This window comes from Rousettus aegyptiacus, unplaced genomic scaffold, assembly GCF_014176215.1.
Source record: "Rousettus aegyptiacus isolate mRouAeg1 unplaced genomic scaffold, mRouAeg1.p scaffold_m13_p_4, whole genome shotgun sequence".
In the NCBI taxonomy this organism is placed as follows: domain Eukaryota; kingdom Metazoa; phylum Chordata; class Mammalia; order Chiroptera; family Pteropodidae; genus Rousettus; species Rousettus aegyptiacus.
This window is the reverse complement of record NW_023416307.1, coordinates 69,546,074-69,564,462: the sequence shown is the minus strand read 5'-3', so window position 1 is coordinate 69,564,462 and position 18,389 is coordinate 69,546,074. Positions and strand designations below refer to the sequence as shown.

Genomic DNA, 18,389 nt, shown 5'->3' with positions numbered 1-18,389 from the left:
ATTTCTCAGGAAATCAAGAGACCACTTTTCCCCTTAGTTTCCTAGCTAAACATTACATTTTTCACATAGGAGAGTCTGGATTATTTCTAACTATTTTTTCTGTTTTGGGCACCTGCCAGCATTTGACCTTTCTCACATTCACAAATCATCCTCTTGTTTATGTCTCCCCTGCTTATTCTTGGCGTTCTCTCCTTTTACACCCGTGTGACTGTGATCGTGTGGGGTTGGGAGGTTGATTTGTTCTGCTTTGTTTAAGGGGAGTAGGCAAGGAAGGATGGTCAGAATATCTGAATCTGCTCATATCAGTTACATTTTCTTTGGTTCTACCTTGAAAAAAATGGATCTCAGGTACATAACATAAAATATATGTCATATCTTCAAAGACTTTAAATATTTGCTTTTCTTTATCTTTGAATACTCAGTAGGGCCAAAGGCAGCCCAAAGCCAGAAAAAAAACATAATCCAAAGAGAATAAAACTCCTTTGTTTTCACTTTCAGATACATTATAAAGTGTTGATCTTATGCCTAAACCTAATTTAAGCACCAATTGCCTTACCATCACCACTAAGAACCACAACACAGAGATCTCCAACTACTTCAAGTATCCTCAGTAGAAGACTGAACAAAGTTTTCCTTACAGTTCCCTAAGAGCATAAAATAAAATTAATCATTTGAAGTGGTATAATTCAGGCCTTTTAACTGACTCAATCTTCACAACAGAACTAGATGGCACTATGCCTAGATATAACTTTGATAATCAATATTATTGTGATTATCCTGAAGTCACAGGTGTAGGCCCCTTTTCTTAAGAGGAAGTATCTACAACCTTGTGAATGCAAAATCCCCAACTACAACCGTACCTACAAATGGCCCCTTGTCCAGGCATAATGTCACACTTTCCATCATTCAAGCAGAAGTCAGGCTGCAGGTCACAGAGACTCTGACAGGGCAGTTCTTCCACACTCAGGTACCCAGGATGGCATCTGCACTCTGCTTCTCCACTCCAAGGACTAACCAGACACTCAGAAAATTCATTGCATGCCTGAAACTTGCAAGGGTTAGCTTGATCACCTAAAACATCAAACAAACCAGAGAATGATGCAAGGAAAGGCAAAACACAAAAATTGGGGTACATGAAGCTCCTCCACTAAGGCTCCTCCCTCCAAAGGAGATGACCCCTTTCCTGAATCATTAAAATACACCATCACCACCAATACCACAAAAAATTTTTTATTCATCCTAGTATTCTTTCCTAGAGTCTTCAGAGAAAACATGGCCCTGCCAATACCTTGACTTTGGAGTTCTAGTCTTCAAAACTATGAAAGATTCAATTTCTGTTGTTATAAGCCACCCAGTTTGTGGTCCTTTTTATAGGAGCTCTCAGAACCAAATACTGGAGGCCACTGATAAGATGCTTATATAATAAGGAAAGTATATACAAGTGCTGACAGATGGGCAGTTTCTACAAGGGGACTATAGAGCAGGATTCCACTGTGTATTTCCTAAGTCTTCACAGCCTTATCCTAGTATTCATTTCATAACTTGGTGATCAGAAAATAATCTAATCCCGGCCTAGCACTGAGGAATAGAAGTATATATATAAAGAGTGATAAGGACAATATTGCATGGTTCCCTTTGTTGATGGAAGTTTAAGAGTTTCAGTGAAAACAAATTAGGCAAGATACAAGTCAATCTTGTCTCTAGCCAATATTGAGATAAAATAATATTTTAATCTGAAGGCCTTTAACTAAAAATATACGAGTAGTAGGAAAATTCTATTTAAAAATTTCAAAAACATTGTGACTATTCTATGTGTGTGAGTTTCTGTGGGAAGTAAAATAGAATCTATAAGGGAAAAGAGATGTTGCTCCCTTTTGCTTCCAGACCAGGGAGAAAGACCAAGAATAATATTTTAATCATGTAAATAAAAGACTGTATCTTTAAAGTCATTTTCCAGTCCTTTGTGCAGATTAAAGGTGGATGCCCATAATAGATAGCCCTCTGTTTAAGAGTACCTCAATGACTTTATGAAAAGCAAAGGTAGACCTTGAGCTAAGGCTGGGATAGGAGTCAGGGACCTAAATTGTAGAATGAATTCTGGTTTTACAGGGGCAGGCTAAAAAAAAAGATTGATGGGTCCGGAAAAATGACAGTGAAGGAAATATGAAGAGGGTCTGGAAAGACAGCCTGAATGGCCGAAGTAACATGGTTGGTCCAAAAAGTTGGCCTGTAAGAAATGCCTTTGAAAAGGCGACTGGAGAATTTTAAGATATTTATGCCTAACAATAATATTTTAAGCCATCTGCTGTACTATGATAAAACCTCCTTCATCATCCTCATATCATAAGCAAATATCTGATAGAATTGACTACCTAATTTGGGAAAGTTAAAAATGGGACTGTGATCTGTGCTGGGTTTTCATAAAGAATGACCATTAGTGTCAAGACAAATGTGAGACTGGAAATTCAGCAGAAGGAACTCAGAACTGGAGGTGATTAAGAGATATTTAGGTTCCTCATTAATTCCTAGAGATACTAGGGGTGGAAGGGCCATGGATGCAGGTTTTACACTCACAGGGGATGGGCTAATGCCAGTTCATTCGAACATTAAAGAAAAAGGTGTCCCTAAGAAACCAGATGACTTGGCATGCAGCTGATGTGTGAGTTACACACAAAATTGAAGTAAATGCACTTATTTATTGTACTTTCTTTTAAAAATAAGTGGATTGACTTTTGTAAAAGTTTTATAAGTCATTTGCATGGCTAGTCAAATGCTTTTATATATGTCACTGTTTACTCCTTAGAATAGCCCCATGAGATACACAGGCCAAGTAACATTATTCTCATCTAATATATGATGGACTAAGGCTCAGATAAAATAGCTCACCCAGAGTCACACAAAATGATAAATGGCAGAGCAGAGGCAAGAAATCAGGCCTTACAAATTACAATTAATTGCTTCTTCCACTGCACCACATGACAAAGAATGTGCAACCAGTCTTAGAGAACTCAAATGGCAAGAGATTTAGATATTGGGGACTTAGCTAAATCATTTTCCTCATTTTTAATGAATACTGGTGCTACAGGATTTCAAAGGAAAGAATGTTTGCTTCTTTCTCAGTTAAAGAACAGGGCTGACTTTCCAACCAGTTTGAGAGTAAAAGGCACTAGAGAAATACAAACCCAGATATTCCTCCTTTCTACTACTCAAAACTACTGTCCCATGGTATATGAAAGTCAAAAAAGAACAAAGTCTGAGGATTCAAGAGTATATTCTAAATCCTAGTCTTTCGAATAAAAATAATGGTTCATTTCATTCATTCACAGTATTTCTGAGTTCCTTCTATATGCAAGGCGCTGTGGTTAATAAAACAGATATAGCCTCATTCCTTGTGGATAGCCCAACTGGGGAAAATAGTCGTGAAGCAACAATGTGCATAAATTAGCATTATTACAATAGTTATAAACTCTATAGCAGGAAAAGAACACAATATTACAAGAAAAACTAACAGGAGAGTCAAACTAGACTGTGGATGAGTCAGTCTTGAGTAAGAGACATTTGAACCGAGGCATAAAAGGTGAGTAGAAGTCAGCCAAGAGGAGAAAGAGTTTCAGGCAAAGGAGACAGCATGTATAAAGGCTATAAGGCAAGAAAACCACTTTCAATCTGAGGAACTAATAATGAACTAGTTTGACTTGGTGAGCAAAGAAGTCAGTTTCATTGGATGATAATGGGGAAGAAGATAGGAACCAGGCATTGTAGCTATTGAACCAGGCAACCACTGAGGTATTTTGAGCAGGAAAGTAAAATAATGATTGATGTCTAAAAAGGAGCACCCTGGCCGCTGTCTGCAGAATGAATGGGAGAAGGGAACATGAGAAGTAGTAGGGAAACTGGTCCAAATGAGAGTTCACAATGTTTGGCCTAGTAGTGGCATTGGAGATAGAGAGAAGTATAGATTTGAGATATATTTAGAATTCAAAATCGATATGTTTGATAAGTGACTGAAGTTGAGGGTGATGGAAACTGAGGTATCAGAATGACTTCCCAGCTTTTTGGCTTAAGTAGCTGAGTGAACGCAGCTTCTATTTAGCAAGATGATGAAACTGAGAGGAAAAGATTTAGCTGGAAGGCAGGTAGATATGAAAAACAAGAGCTCACTCTTAGTTGTATTGATATATAGAGAGTACATCCAAGTTGAGGTTATCGAGTATGTAGTTGGATATTGATTCTAGAGCTCAGAAGATAAGTCTGACTTGCATATAAAAATGTGAAAAGTTATTGACATCTGCATTGAACTTACAATAATAGAAATGGATAAAACAACTTATCAAAATAATATAGAAGAGTCCAAATCTACTGGATTTGGCAACGTAGAGATGTATCAAGAACAAAGAGATCCAAAGGATATTTAAAAGAGAGAACCGGATAGAGTAGGCAGAAAAGGAATGGGAGGTAAATAAGTAAAAAAAGCATGTGCACAACGCTTTTGTGGGGGGGGGGGGGGGGGAAGAGTGATATTAATGTCTGTGGAAGAGATATTTTACTAATTATCAAGATGTGGAAATTTTGCTTGACATAATACTCTTTTACTTAAAATACTGAATTCACCTTGACTCAGGGTAGAAGAAAATACATAAGAATACTCACTGGATTCCACCATGGTAATCAATATCTTTACCTGATTCCACATCCAGGGAGTATTTATCAATAGCCAAGTTCATGGTTTGGTAGGCAGTGGTGCAAAAGTCTTCCAGAATCATGTACACAGCACTGTTGACATTAGGAGGGATAGACTTGGTGAACTTCATTCTGCTGTTCACCACAATACTGCCATTTCTGAAGTTCAGGATTTCTAAATTCTGGAACCCTGTGAGGTTTGACTGGAGATAGGGAACCAGCTACAAAATACGAAAAGTGGTCAGTTTATTGACAACGTTTTGTATTTCGTTCAACACATACCCTCCCAAAAAACAACTTAAATAAACAAGGATGAACCCCTCCCCCTTTTCCAAATTGTATGCTAATTGTATTATTTAAACTGTTCATCAAGAAAAGTATAAATTGTGAATAATTTGAGATTTTTGAGATTTTCATTGTGATATTTAGAAACTCCATGGAACTCACAGACAGTTTTAGACACCAGAGAATTCATTCTCTCTGTTTCACTGAAAGATCACAACAGTAAATGCATCATAGGTACCCATGAAACATTGGTCTCACAATAAAATGGGGGGGGGGGTGGCGAGGGGAAACAAATTCTTAAACTTATTTCAGTCCCAGAATTCATGAAAAACAATCTTCAGGATCTAAGTTGTTGTATCACCCTATGCCACATTTCTGTTTTCTATTTCTCGTATCCACCTGTCTTATTGTTTTCCTACCAACCCTAGGCCATGACACTATTTATAGATGATAAAAAATGAGTGACCACAGCAGACCACACTTTCGTTGGCTCAGATCTTATGTGTTGAGGGGGAAAAAGAGTGGTTCATACGTGATTACCCACTAATGCCCACATTTCACATCTTGTGCTTACCAATTCTAAGAATCTTTGCTCCAGGGCTTTATATTCCAATGAGTTTTTATTAAACAGATCTTCTGAAAATATCATGTTTGTCACTCGGAGGCTGAAGAAAACCAGCAAAGCTCCTGTGGTCTGTGTATGATTTGAGTCACCTCTTTTTGTGGGCGGAGCCACAATAGGCATCTCTGTGGAGTGAAGATTTGTAGACATTTCCACATAACTACCAACCTTGCCATTTTCCTCTGGGATTATCTCAGGCTGATAGTAATCAGTGCCTATCCGGTCCAGTTCTAATGAAATATCCTGAACGCCCATAATTACTTCATCCTCCACCAGGGTGGGGCTTGTTTTTGGAGGCAATTTGGTAGACTGTGTCATGGAAGCTTTCAACCAGAGTTTGTCAATACTCTCTGGTGTACTTGCCAATGTGTCTCTGGACACCTTCCCTAGGGAAGAAGTTTTTGCCCAAACTGCATCTGATTCTGGCAATATGGTCCACAAAGGTTGCGTATCTGGCTTCACTACTGAACTCTTGCTATCAAACCATTCATGACCTGATGACTCTGCAGTTTGTTCCATATCCTTCTTTAGAAAGGGTTCTACTTGATCTGGTTTATCAATAGAAGCAGAGATTGCAACAGCTGTCAGTAGAGATGCTTTGGTAACAGAGTAATAATCAATGTCAGGTCCCTCTGATGTATGCTTGGAAAGAATTAGAGATGCAGGTTGAGTTGTGGTTTCTGCAAAGATGGGCACAGTAAGTCCGCCAAAAGGCTCTTCCTCTGAAGACTTTGTGGATCTATCAAAATGCCCATATTTTGAGTGCTCAGTACTTGGGTCTGTGGAATCTATTTTGTCATCTATAACTAGTTTCTCATCAACACCTTCACTTGGCAAAAGTGAATCCTCATCTTCAAGCCATGACTTGGATGGTGGTTCAGTGCTCTTCTCTAATAAAGTCTCGCTCCATGGCCAAGTAATCAGATTCACCTTTTCCCCAGACCCCGAACCTAAGCCACTCTCAAATATAAACTCTTTTTCCACAGATGTGTCTGGCATCAAAGTGCTCACTTCTAATTTGCCTTTAACTTTGGAGGCCAAAGAGTCTAAGCCAAAAGGTGTAGCTACTTCTTTAGCAAGAAGATCTAATGTGACAGAGGAGACCAGATATGGGGAGGATGTCAGAGACACTCCAGAGTCTTCCATGGATGGTATTGTTTCTTTTGGCACAAGAAGAGTGAGTGGGCTTGAAGGCAATGGATCAATAGAAAGAAAATCTTCTGACCCTTCGACTTTGGTTAAACCTAAAAATAAAGTTTTTTTTTTTTATTAATTAATCTACGAAGTTACCAAAATATATTCTTAGTCCTCTTACTAAAACCAGCTACCTGTTTTTTTCCCATCAGATTAAGAAAGACAACTGCTGGGTTTTACTTTGCTGTATCCAGCAAACAAGGCAATATGATTATGTTTTTGTGGTATGGTACAATAACTCATGAATATACCCCCTTTCCCTAAGAATAACAAGATATTGGCTATTGAAATAATTTATCTTCAAACACTTGATTTTTTTACTCCACAAAAATAAAGAACTGCTGGTAATCATACTAATAACAAAGACTGAATCTAGTGGAAATTTAGGAAGAAAATTCTCTAGGAAATTTTGTTTGAATTTCTATTTCCTTGTTATGTTTATTGTCTTTCATCCTTCAGGTTTACCTAATGTTCAAAATCCTAGACTCATTATTTATATCTTTGTTCAATTTCCTTTTTCACATGTATATGTCATGTCTAGGTCACATTGATTTTTCCTTTCCTCTACAACATCTAAATCATCTACTTGATTTTCCTTTCTTAATCTCTGCTTTAGCTGCCTTAGTTTATGTTGTCCCCTTCTGAAGCCTAATGCAAGCTAAAAATCTCTTGGTCCCACAATTAATCCTATTGAAACCTACTGGAATAATCTTCTTTGATGTTTTCTTACCACTCCAATATTCACATAAGTAAAGTAGGTTCTTTAATAGTAATTTAATTATTATATTTTTAATAGTACTTTCAAAATACCTATTAATTGATCCCCAGCCCAGCCCACCAAGTTCATTTCTTACTACTTACCTATTTCGATTCTACATTCCAACCAACTAAATCTGATTGTTCCCTTTCTCACACAACCTCCTGAAGACATTTCCTCCTGCTGATGTTACCATGCTTTTCTATGAACCCTAGTCTCTTCCTCTCCTCATCTGATACAATAAAGAAAAGAACTATGAAAAATGAATAGAATTCCTTACCATCTTCTAATAAGTGAGATCCAGAAGTCCTTTCCTCAGAAGCCACAGGCAAGCCAGTCTGAAGCACTGCTGGGGTGACAGAATGAAGAGTCAGGCTGCTAACCTCTAAAGCCTCTGGGGAAGAACTGAGGCCCACCTTCGAGGGAAAGGCTAATTTGGGTGTAGACACTAAATCACCCAAAGAGCTTTCTGACCAGAGTTCCCTGCCAGTGGCTGAGGGAGGACCCGAGCTGAAATCAAGTGGTGAAATACTGCTGGTGGTGGATTCATCTGCTGAGGGCCATTCGGCTTGAAGGGTATTATCCTGGGGGGGAAAAAAAGGCTAAATCATATCAGAGATAAAAGGAACACATAAAAATGATTTTAAATACCACCTACCTATCTAAATTCACAAATTTCCTAGGGACAAGGCGGCAATGTACTATTGGGGGTAGGGAGGCCAAAGGATCTAGATTCAAACAGATCTGTAATCAAATCCCAGTTCAAACAACTTACTAGATGCAAAATCTGGGGAAAAATCATGTACCTCTTGAAACGCATGTGGAAAGTGAGGATAGACAAGATAACATATTTAAAACAAAGTAAATTTGTGGAAAAAAATATTGTTTCGCTAGCTTTAGATGATTCCTTTTTCTCTGTTTTATCTTACATACTTTAAAAACACAGAGGTTACTAATATCTATAAGTTGTTGTCAAAGACCTCGGCACATTGCCCAGATCTGAAATGAACAATTAGCAATTTGATTCATCATTCTGAAAGGCATTTTTAAGGTCTTTTGTTTTGATAAGAAATACCACCACATCGAATTGTGGTCAGGTTACTCAAACAAATACCAACATCTGTGAAATGGTATCACATGTACAAAATACAACATTCTCTTCCTAGTGACTTTTTACTAATGCAATATTTATATTAAAATTTTGATTCAGGAATAAAAGAGTAGACAGAAACAATCCTTGAACATGCTATTATGAAGATTAGTCCATGTAAAAAAAGTTTAGTGATGATGCTAATAGGTAAAATGGCCATAACATTTGGTGGGGGTTTATATATTTCCATCTATGCTGAGTTATGAATAACTAAACACAAGCAGTGCTATATGTATAGAATGAATTCATAAAATATTTCCTGAGTGAAAACTTTAAAAGGAAAATAGCACAATCATTCTCTATTCTAAATAACATTAAAATCACACGGAAGCTTTTATTTTTATTTTTTTTAATTTTTATAAGAGTTGAGCAAAACTGATGACATATGCAAGGGAGCAAGATCTCAAATTTTTTTTAAAACACCAATGCCTAGGTTCTATACCTCAGGGATTCTAACCTAATTGGTCTGAGGATGGAACTTAGACTTGATACTTTTAAAAGCTCTCGGAGGATATAGCCTGATTATGTTCTGGTTATACTGTTACAGCCTGGGTCTCTAAAATACCTCTTTAGTTGTTGAATTCCTATGTTTTTCATCAATTGAAACCTCTAAGAAATATTCTACATGTATAAAACTACCTGAAAACTAGAATTGATGCAATAACTACAAAATAAAGCTCATGAAAACTAAGAAGAAAAGAACTCATATAACTCAACAACAACAACAAAACAAATCAATTAAAAAATGGGTAGAATACATGAACAGACACTTCTCCCAAGAAGACATACAAACGGCCAAAGCCAATGAAAAGATGCTCACCTTCACTAGCTATGAGGGAAATGCAAATCAAAACTACAATGAGATACCACCTCACACCTGTTAGAATGGCTATAATCAACAGGACAAGTAATAACAAATGTTGGTGAGGTTGTGGGGAAAGAGGAACCCTCATACACTGCTGGTGGGAATATAAATTAGTACAGCCACTATGAAAAACAACATGGACTTTCCTCAAAAAATTAAGAATAGAATTACCGTATGACCCAGCAATCCCTCTTCTGGGTATCCACCCCCAAAATTTGAAAACATTTATCCATAAATATATATGTACCCTATATTCACTGCAGCACTGTTCACAGTGGCCAAGACATGGAAACAACCAAAGTATCCTTTGATAGATGACTAGATAAAGAAGATATGGTGCATACATACAGTGGAATATCACACAGCCATAATAGAAAATGAAATACAGTGGATTAGTAGTTACCAGTAAGAAGGGGGAAGAGGAAAGGTAGAGAGGGATTAAGGGGGTCAGATATTTGGTGACAGAAGGAAATTTAACTTTGGGTGGTGAACACACAATGCAATATACATACAATATGCTATTGAATTGTACACATGAAACCTACTTGATTTTATTAACCAATGTTACCCCAATAATTTTAATTTTAAAAAATTGGCCAGAAAACAATAAGGCATTTGTAAGTCCTTACTTACTAATATTACTCAAAATATAAATGGGTTAAATTCTCTAATCAAAAAGCAAAGAGTATGGATGGATTTTTTTACTCAGTGATATGCTGCATACAAGAGATTTACTTCAGCTTTAATGACACACATAGGCTCAAAGTGAGGGATGGTGTACACGACAAAAGTGCACATCAAAAGAGAACAGAGGTACCTATACTTACATCAGACAAAAAAAAATTAAATTTAAAAGCTCTAACAAGAGACAAAGAGTATATTATATAATGATAAAGGAGTCAATTGATCAAGAGGATGTAACAATCATACATATATACATACATACATACACCCAACATTGGAGCATTTAAATATATTAAGCAAATACTAACAGATCTGAAGGGAGAAACAGACAATAATACAAGAATATTAGGGACTTCCACAACTTACTTTCAATAATGGATAGATCATCCAGAGAGAAAGTCAATAAGGAAATTTGGGGCTTGAACTATATTTTAAACCAAATGAACCTAACACACATATACAGAACATTTCACCCAATAGTACCAGAATATACATTCTTCTTAAGTACACATAGAACATTCTCTAGAACAGAGCATATATTAGGTCATAAAACAAGTTTTAGAAAATTTAAGAAAACTGAAATCATACCAAGTATCTTCTCCAACCACAATGGTATAAAAATAAAAAAAAAGAAAAAAAAAACAGGAAAATTCACAAATATATGGAAATTAAAGAACACACTCTTGAACAACCAATGGGTCAAAAAAGTAATCCAAAAGGGGGCAGGGGGAAGTCTTGAAACAAACAAAAATGAAAACACAACATATCGAAATTTACAAGATGCAACAAAAGCAGTTCTAGGCGAATATACAGCAATAAATACCTACAATAAGAAAAAAGGAACATCTCAAATAACTAACTTTACACATTATGGAACTAGAAAAAGAAGAACAAAGCCCCAAATCAGCAGAAAGAAGAAAATATCAACAAGCAGAGTAGAAAAGCAATAGGAAATATCAATAATACTAAGAGCTAGTTTTTTAAAAAGATAAACAAAATTGGAAAAACTAACTAGACTCAAAAAAAAGAGAGAAGACTCAAAATCAGAAAGGAAAAAGAAGACATTACTACTGATACCACAAAAATACAAAAGAAAATAACAGATTACTGTGTGCAACCATATGCCAACAAATTGGTTAACCCGTAAGAAATAGATAAATTCCAAGACATGTACAACCTACCAAAACTGAATCATAAAGAAATAGAATATCTAAACAGACAAATTACTAGTAAGGAGATTGACTCAATAATAAAAAACCTCCCAATGAAGGAAAGCCCAGGACCAGAAATTTTATCAGTGAATTCTACCAAACATTTAGAGAGGGATATACCAATCCTTCTTAAACTCACTCCAAAACTGAAGAGGAGGGGACGCTCCCAAACTCATTTTACAAGGCTAGTATTACCCTGATACCAAAACCAGACAAAGACACTATAAGAAAACTATAAGCCAATATATGCAAAACAATAAAATATATTTACTATATGTATGACATATTATAATGAAATAAATAAATGTGATATATCATATTAATAGAATTAGGATAAATATCATATGGTCATCTCAATATATGCAGAAAAAGCATTTGACAAAATACAACATTCTTTCATGATAACAAACTCTCAAACTGGTCAACGGTACAAACTTGCATTTATAAGATGAGTAAGTTCTAAGTATCTAATGTACAACATGGTGAGTACAGTTAACAATATTGTGCTATATACTTGTAAGTTGCCTAGAGAGTAAATCTTGAGTGTTCTCACCACACATAAAAAAATGACAATTGTGTGAAATGACAGAGGTATTAACTAACACTGCTGTGGTAAACATTTCACAATAGATAAGTGTATCAAATCATCACATTGTACACCTTAAACTTATACAATGTTATGTGTTGATTATATTTCAATAAAGCTGAAGGAGAAGAGAGAGAATGGGCCAGGTGGAGAGAATAAGAATTCAATTTCAGATAAATAAAAAGACAACAAATTGAAGTCTAGAATATGGAAGAAAAAATAATAAAAATACCAGCTTTTGTCTTGCCAAAGGCTCAGGTTCTTTATAAAGCCATCCTTACATTTATAAAAACCTTATGTGGGAAAGGAGACTGAGCATGTGCATATGCATGAACATGAAGTATTTCATTTTAGAACTAGAAAGACTCTTAAGAATTATGTAGACCAACCTTGCCTATTAAAGATAAGGAACTGCAGTTCATAGAAATGAAATGTCCCTGGCCACAGAAAAGAGAAAAGAAATCAGAACTAGCATCTGAGTTTCTAGAGTTCTTGATCCTCGTGCTTTGCCCACTATATTCATTGAGAGATATATGTACAAGTGTATATACCCAGATGACAAAAGGATTCCCAGAGGAAAAACTAGAGCTAACAGATTTGGCAGTCCATTCTCATTCAAATTGGCATATGTGCACAGATCTGTAAGACACGGGTGAATACAAAGGGAAGGGGGCATTTTCTAATACTTAAATGTCTGCTATGTTAAAAATGGAGATTATTCACACAGAAAGAAAAGTTTCTTCCTTTCCCATTTCTCCTTCTAGATTCTAAAACCATATATGCATTCAGAGAAAAGACAGCCATTTGCTCAATACCAAGTTCTGTTCCTCAAAAAAAAAAATAGTTATGATGATGACAATTTTACCTTTTTCCCTCTTAATTATCTAAAACCACTTCTAGAGAAGTGTTAAAGCCACTCGTGCTTCCAGGTGAGTCAGGTATTTTACATCCTTACAAATTCTAAATCTTCACTTTTTCAAAATTCTAACCTAAATGGCTTAAGCCCTTTAACCCATATTAAGAAATCAAGTTTTATCAGACAGTGCCTATGATTGACACACATTAAGAAAGCAGCTTCATTCTCAATGAAAAAGAAATCCCCAAGCAATACATCTATAAACTAAATGCCTTTTCATTTCATAAAAATTAAAAGTAATACTTAACATCTTTAATAAAAGTCAAGTCACAAGTAAGCAATATAAAATGTGGAAGTAGACACTTGACTTTTTAAACAGAGAAGGCAGGCCATCTATTCCAAATAAGTACCTCCTAAACAATGGCAATGAAGTTTCTCAAACATTTTGAAAGGTGACCACATACATGCCAGAAAAAGCACTTCATTTATTTTTATATGGATAAATGTCCCATAGTAACAAATTCAACTGATGAATTCTTCTTTTAGTTCAATGTAGTATATTAACACGTTTAATATTATATTGGCCAGTTTCATTTCTGCTAATGCCAGTTGAAAAGCCTGCTATGCTATAGAAAGCATACTTTGCGACAAGTGATTTTCCAAGACAGAATGCCAAAAGGTATCAAATTCAAAATCCCAACATTTCTACCTCTAAAATAATTTCTAACGATCAAATCAAGTTTAAAGAAATCTCACTTTTATTAAGGAACAAAATCTTGTGAACTGTTTGCCAAAAAGAAAAAAGAAGAAAACAATAACCATGCACTTCTAATTAATCATTCTTTCTTTCATGTCTTAATTATCATCCATTAACATTTTATTGTCTCTACAAATTGTTAGTTAATGCCCTACAGTTATCACTATTCAAAAACACTAAGGGGTTGGCATAAATGCAAATGGAACCACAGAACAAGTAATATAAATGAACAAATGAACCCAGTTAGTCAGTGCTCGCCCGAAGGGGCAGTCACTTTCAGCCAAGCTCCAGCTACCTTCTGAAACAAGGGAACAGGAACTTAAAGATACTAGATCTTTCAGGTTTTCAAAAAAAGTTGCAAAATTTTCCTAATTTTTAAATATTTGTGCATTTTTTTTAACTTGACCCCAAAGCACAATATATAAGTGTATTAAGGATCCATAACTGGATCCAGCCAGCAGCTGGTCTCTGGTTTGCAACAGCTGGCTTATATAGAAATTCCTGTCTTTATAATATCTAAATTATCACCACAGATATTCTGTGTGTAGAGAAGCTCTGAGTTGAATGCGATTAGCAAAAGAGACTAGTGGTGTCCTGTTCACAATGAATCACCAACTCCCCGCCACTGTGCCCTGGATGGACTTCTGTGGTAGCATCATCTTATTTGTGTAGAAGTCTGTCTACCGCTACCAGACTGGAAACTTCTTGTAGGCAAGGCCACACCTTATTCACCTTATTTTCCCAAAAACTTGGCATGAAAAGCACAAAATAAATATATTTGAATGAATGAACAAGTAAATGAATAAATAAACATCAAATTAATGTAATCTCTGATGTCAATCCCCTGCTAACCTTTTTTCGTCAATATGGAACTCAGTAAAAAGAGTTGCTCTATAACTGAGTAGAAGAAACGGCTGCTTATATTAATGGTTAAGTGAATTTCGATTATGTTTTCTAAATTTTCATTGCTGTGTTAAAGCCAAGAAACAAGTATTTCAAATGAATTATCATTAATTTATTTCTGTTATATGAGACAGAAATAAAAGTCAAAGAGAGCAGAAGGGAAATATAGAAGAGAGTCCTCCTCCCCCCGCCCTACCCTGCCATATGTGATAATAAATGATCCTATGCTTATTGTAGACAGGTGAGTGTCTAGTCAGGTTGTGGTTGTAGTTGTATTGTTGTTTTCTTCATTTAAGGAAGCCACTTTCTTTTTTTCTGAATGCTTCCCTATGGGTAAAGTGGCATGGAGAGGTTTGGAGGGAGTAGAGAAGTAGCCAGGGAACTTGAGTAGTAAGAACAAAAATAAAAGTACATTCCACACTGTTTCTGTACAAATGAGAATGTTTTCAGCCCAGGTCGAAAGGAGACCTGATTTAGAGTCTCTGTCATTTGTCAACTATTTTTACTCTCCCTCCTCTCCTTTCCATACACGCACTGTTCTATATGCTTCGGAGTCCAAACATTTCCTTCAGTACAATCCTTGGAGCAAAAATCTACACTCTATATCTATGTACATCGATTTATAGCCTTGCCTATGGAAACTATTTCTGTGTAACGTTTAGAGAACAACTCAGTGGGCACTTACACCTAAATTATCGCCAAACAAGTATGAACCATAAATAAGTTTTCTACCGTGTGAAGTCTAGCAATGCCAAATATGTGGATTTCATTTAACCACTGCAGAAGGCTTAACTTTCTAGCCCAATACTTGGTACTCATGAGCTGACAACTATGAATAATGTTCCAGGGATGATGTAAGAGAATATTTGAAGCAGGAACAGCTCAAGAAATTTGTGATGCCAAAGTAAGCAGGTAAGGGTATGAAAAGTAAAGCTTGAGGGCCTAGTCTAGCATAAAACACAGAAATATACTTACCAGAATAGATGATGAGGTTGTCTGAAGACTTGAACTTTGGGTGTTCCAAACCAGGTCTTCAGTTTGGGGTAGTAAAACTCCTCTCACTGAAGAAATAACAATATTAAAGAACATTTTTAATTGAGACATTATTGTACTTGAGGTTCAGAGACAACTAGAAACCAATTTCTTCCTTTTTATAGTTTAGCTTTGAGCAGGACGGATGGGGGAGACTTGCTTAGAAAATGCTTGCTACTTTATTCAGATATTTTACTTATATTAGCACAATCTGTCTGAATTCTAAGACTCCAACATAAAATATTATTCCCATTATTATATGTAGGGCACTCCTATATTACTTTCTTTCCTTTCTCAAGCAGTTTTTATTCTTTACAAGATTCCTATGAAACAGTTATTTTTACATCGATTTTTTTCACTTTAATAAGAAAGTCAAACTGAAATTCCAACTCATTTGGTTGATGCTTATGATGAAGAAAATTATACAAAACAATTTCCTTTTTGGCAAAGTCCCTTTGAAAAATGGGGTAGGACACCAGAGAGTTTATCATTATACCAATACTACAAAGTAATAAAGTTAATAGAGCAGGGTGTATAATTTAATTCAACAAAAATTTACTGAATCTTTGCTAGTTACTATAGACTTTTATAAAGTTGAGGCGATAAACATTAATAAAGCCAAGAGTCTCTTGTGTAAGTACTTTCTATGTCAGAGAGGTAAATACAAATTATTAATGATGTGAGGGGCTTATATACAGTATGTGAGAACATAGACATAGGAGAAACTAATTTTGCCTGGAGGGGAGAGGGAATCAATGAAAGCTAAAAAGAAGGGATTTGCCAGGAGGGTGAGCTGGTATATGTACCAAAAATAGAAGCAGAATCTCTCCCCATTCACCTGTCCTGTCAGGACTGACATAGAGAGATCAACAAGAAACCAAAAACTTATTTGGTTTAAGTATTTTCCAAAACTCTTTTTCAGTTTTGTATACAGTTATCTTGTCTTCTACGGGAAACAAGGATGACGAGATTGAGGATGAATATATCTTTCGATGATGATCAAATTACCTAGAAAGCTGCAGCCATTCCCAACTCTGAAGTTGGCATGACCAAAAATAAATAAATAAATAGATTTTAGGGGAAAAATTCTGCGTTATTGAAATGTACATCTAATGAAAGATCAAAGCACCTGAAATAGTTTGTACTGCATCTCCTGAAGCTTTCGCTGAACTCTCTTGGAATATTCTGAGAGGTCTGTTAACCTCTTTCTTAGGGCACCTTCTCAGAGATATCTCCACCCTGAGGCTTCACATAAAAGGAAGACTTTGCTAGCTGTTTGTGAATTTAGTTTCCCAAACAACCTGACTTTGCCTATTGCATACTTTAATCCTCACACCATTCTTCCACCATCCTGCCCTTGGAAGGTCAGTTTAGGTTCCCATCTCCCTCGGGTCATGACCTCTTAGCTATATATTTTCTGTTTAATCCAAATATCCAGATTCCTGGGAACTTCTGCAAAATGCTGTCTTCTTAAGTAGCCCCTAGCTAGTCCATATCAGCTTTGCCAAAAGGACTGTAACAATTTCAGATTATAATAAACCTCTTTTCACTGATTTAGGTATTCTAACGAGATTTAACAGAGAAGAAGGAGCTCATGAGGAGGTAAGCCCCAGGTATCCACCCTGCTCTAATATACAAAGGCCCCCTACTGTTTTAGAACTGATAGCTTAACATCACTATCATCCACTGAAGAGAGTTTCTTCACTTTAAAGTCCTATATAACCCCCATAAAATCCAGGCCACTCTGTGGCTGTCTCAGCACCCTGTCATGTCCAGCGGCCAAAATAATCGAAAAGCAATTCAAAGTTTTACTTCAGTCCCTCAAAAAAATATCTTATTTAGGAAGAAATTATACATAGTAAAATTTTGTTAAAAATTTGTTTCTCTTTTCTCTCTCCCTTGCATCTATTTTTACACACACACACACACACACACACACACACACACACACACACACACACACAGGCCAAGGCTGGCAGCTGCCTGAAAGGATAGAGGCCTCCTTTTTCTGAAGGATATGTAGGAGCTGGGGAGGCTGTAAAAACGCATCATTGTTGGTATTGCCACTCATTCATGGATCTTCCTCTTTGGCAGCTGGTAGTTTTCCCATGCAGTCACTTCAATAAAATACAATCTGGACGTTTTAAAAGTTAGACTACCGAGGGAAGAAATTGTGGAGAAGCAAACATGAAGTAACAAGTAAGTTAACAGGATGCCATGTCCCCAATGAGTTGAACTCTTATACACCGGTAGCCAGACCCTTAGCAAGCTTTAATGCCAGGTTGGCTAGGCTACTCTTTAGCCCCTAAATTCAGTGTAGTCAGTCTCTCCTTGATGATCCAAGAACCATCTATTGATTTTGGATAAATACTGGATGCGTACAGCTGTCTGAATTCAAACTTAGTATTGGATTCCCTGGGATTCTGCCCAGCAACCAGGATCAGCTCTTCTTCGACCAAGGTCTTTCATCCACTTTCCTGGAGCTGCTCTTTCTCTTCTGCTCTCTGGCTTTTAAGCTTTTACCAGCTGACTTGCCTCTAGACAGTTGATGTGTTGGTTGCCTGGGCAGGACGACCGCCTGTTTTAGTTCATAATTCCATGTACTACTTTACTTTCTCATACTTTGCTTCCATTTCTCTAAACCATTTCTAAATATCATACTATTCTCCACAAAGAGTAGCCTTCTGTCTCCACAAAGAATTGCCTTCTCTAATCAGAGAGCCCTTGATTAATTTATCCAAAATAGCTGCATGGCTAAAGCTCCATTCATAAAAGGACTCAGTCTAGAGAATGTTCAGAACTGTATA

The 18,389-nt window shown here is 36.3% G+C and overlaps 1 protein-coding gene across 1 annotated transcript in view; it reads right to left on the bottom strand.

Moving 5' to 3' along the window:
- IMPG2 (interphotoreceptor matrix proteoglycan 2) overlaps positions 1-18,389 on the bottom strand; it is an 82,413-nt gene that overhangs the window by 12,821 nt on the left and 51,203 nt on the right. Inside the window, exons 11-15 of the mRNA XM_036218996.1 lie at positions 15,526-15,611; positions 7,819-8,122; positions 5,540-6,831; positions 4,682-4,901; positions 861-1,071 (exon numbers count right to left, since the gene is read on the bottom strand). Of these exons, the coding sequence (XP_036074889.1) occupies positions 861-1,071; positions 4,682-4,901; positions 5,540-6,831; positions 7,819-8,122; positions 15,526-15,611 (2,113 nt within the window). The remainder of the gene's footprint in view (positions 1-860; positions 1,072-4,681; positions 4,902-5,539; positions 6,832-7,818; positions 8,123-15,525; positions 15,612-18,389) is intronic.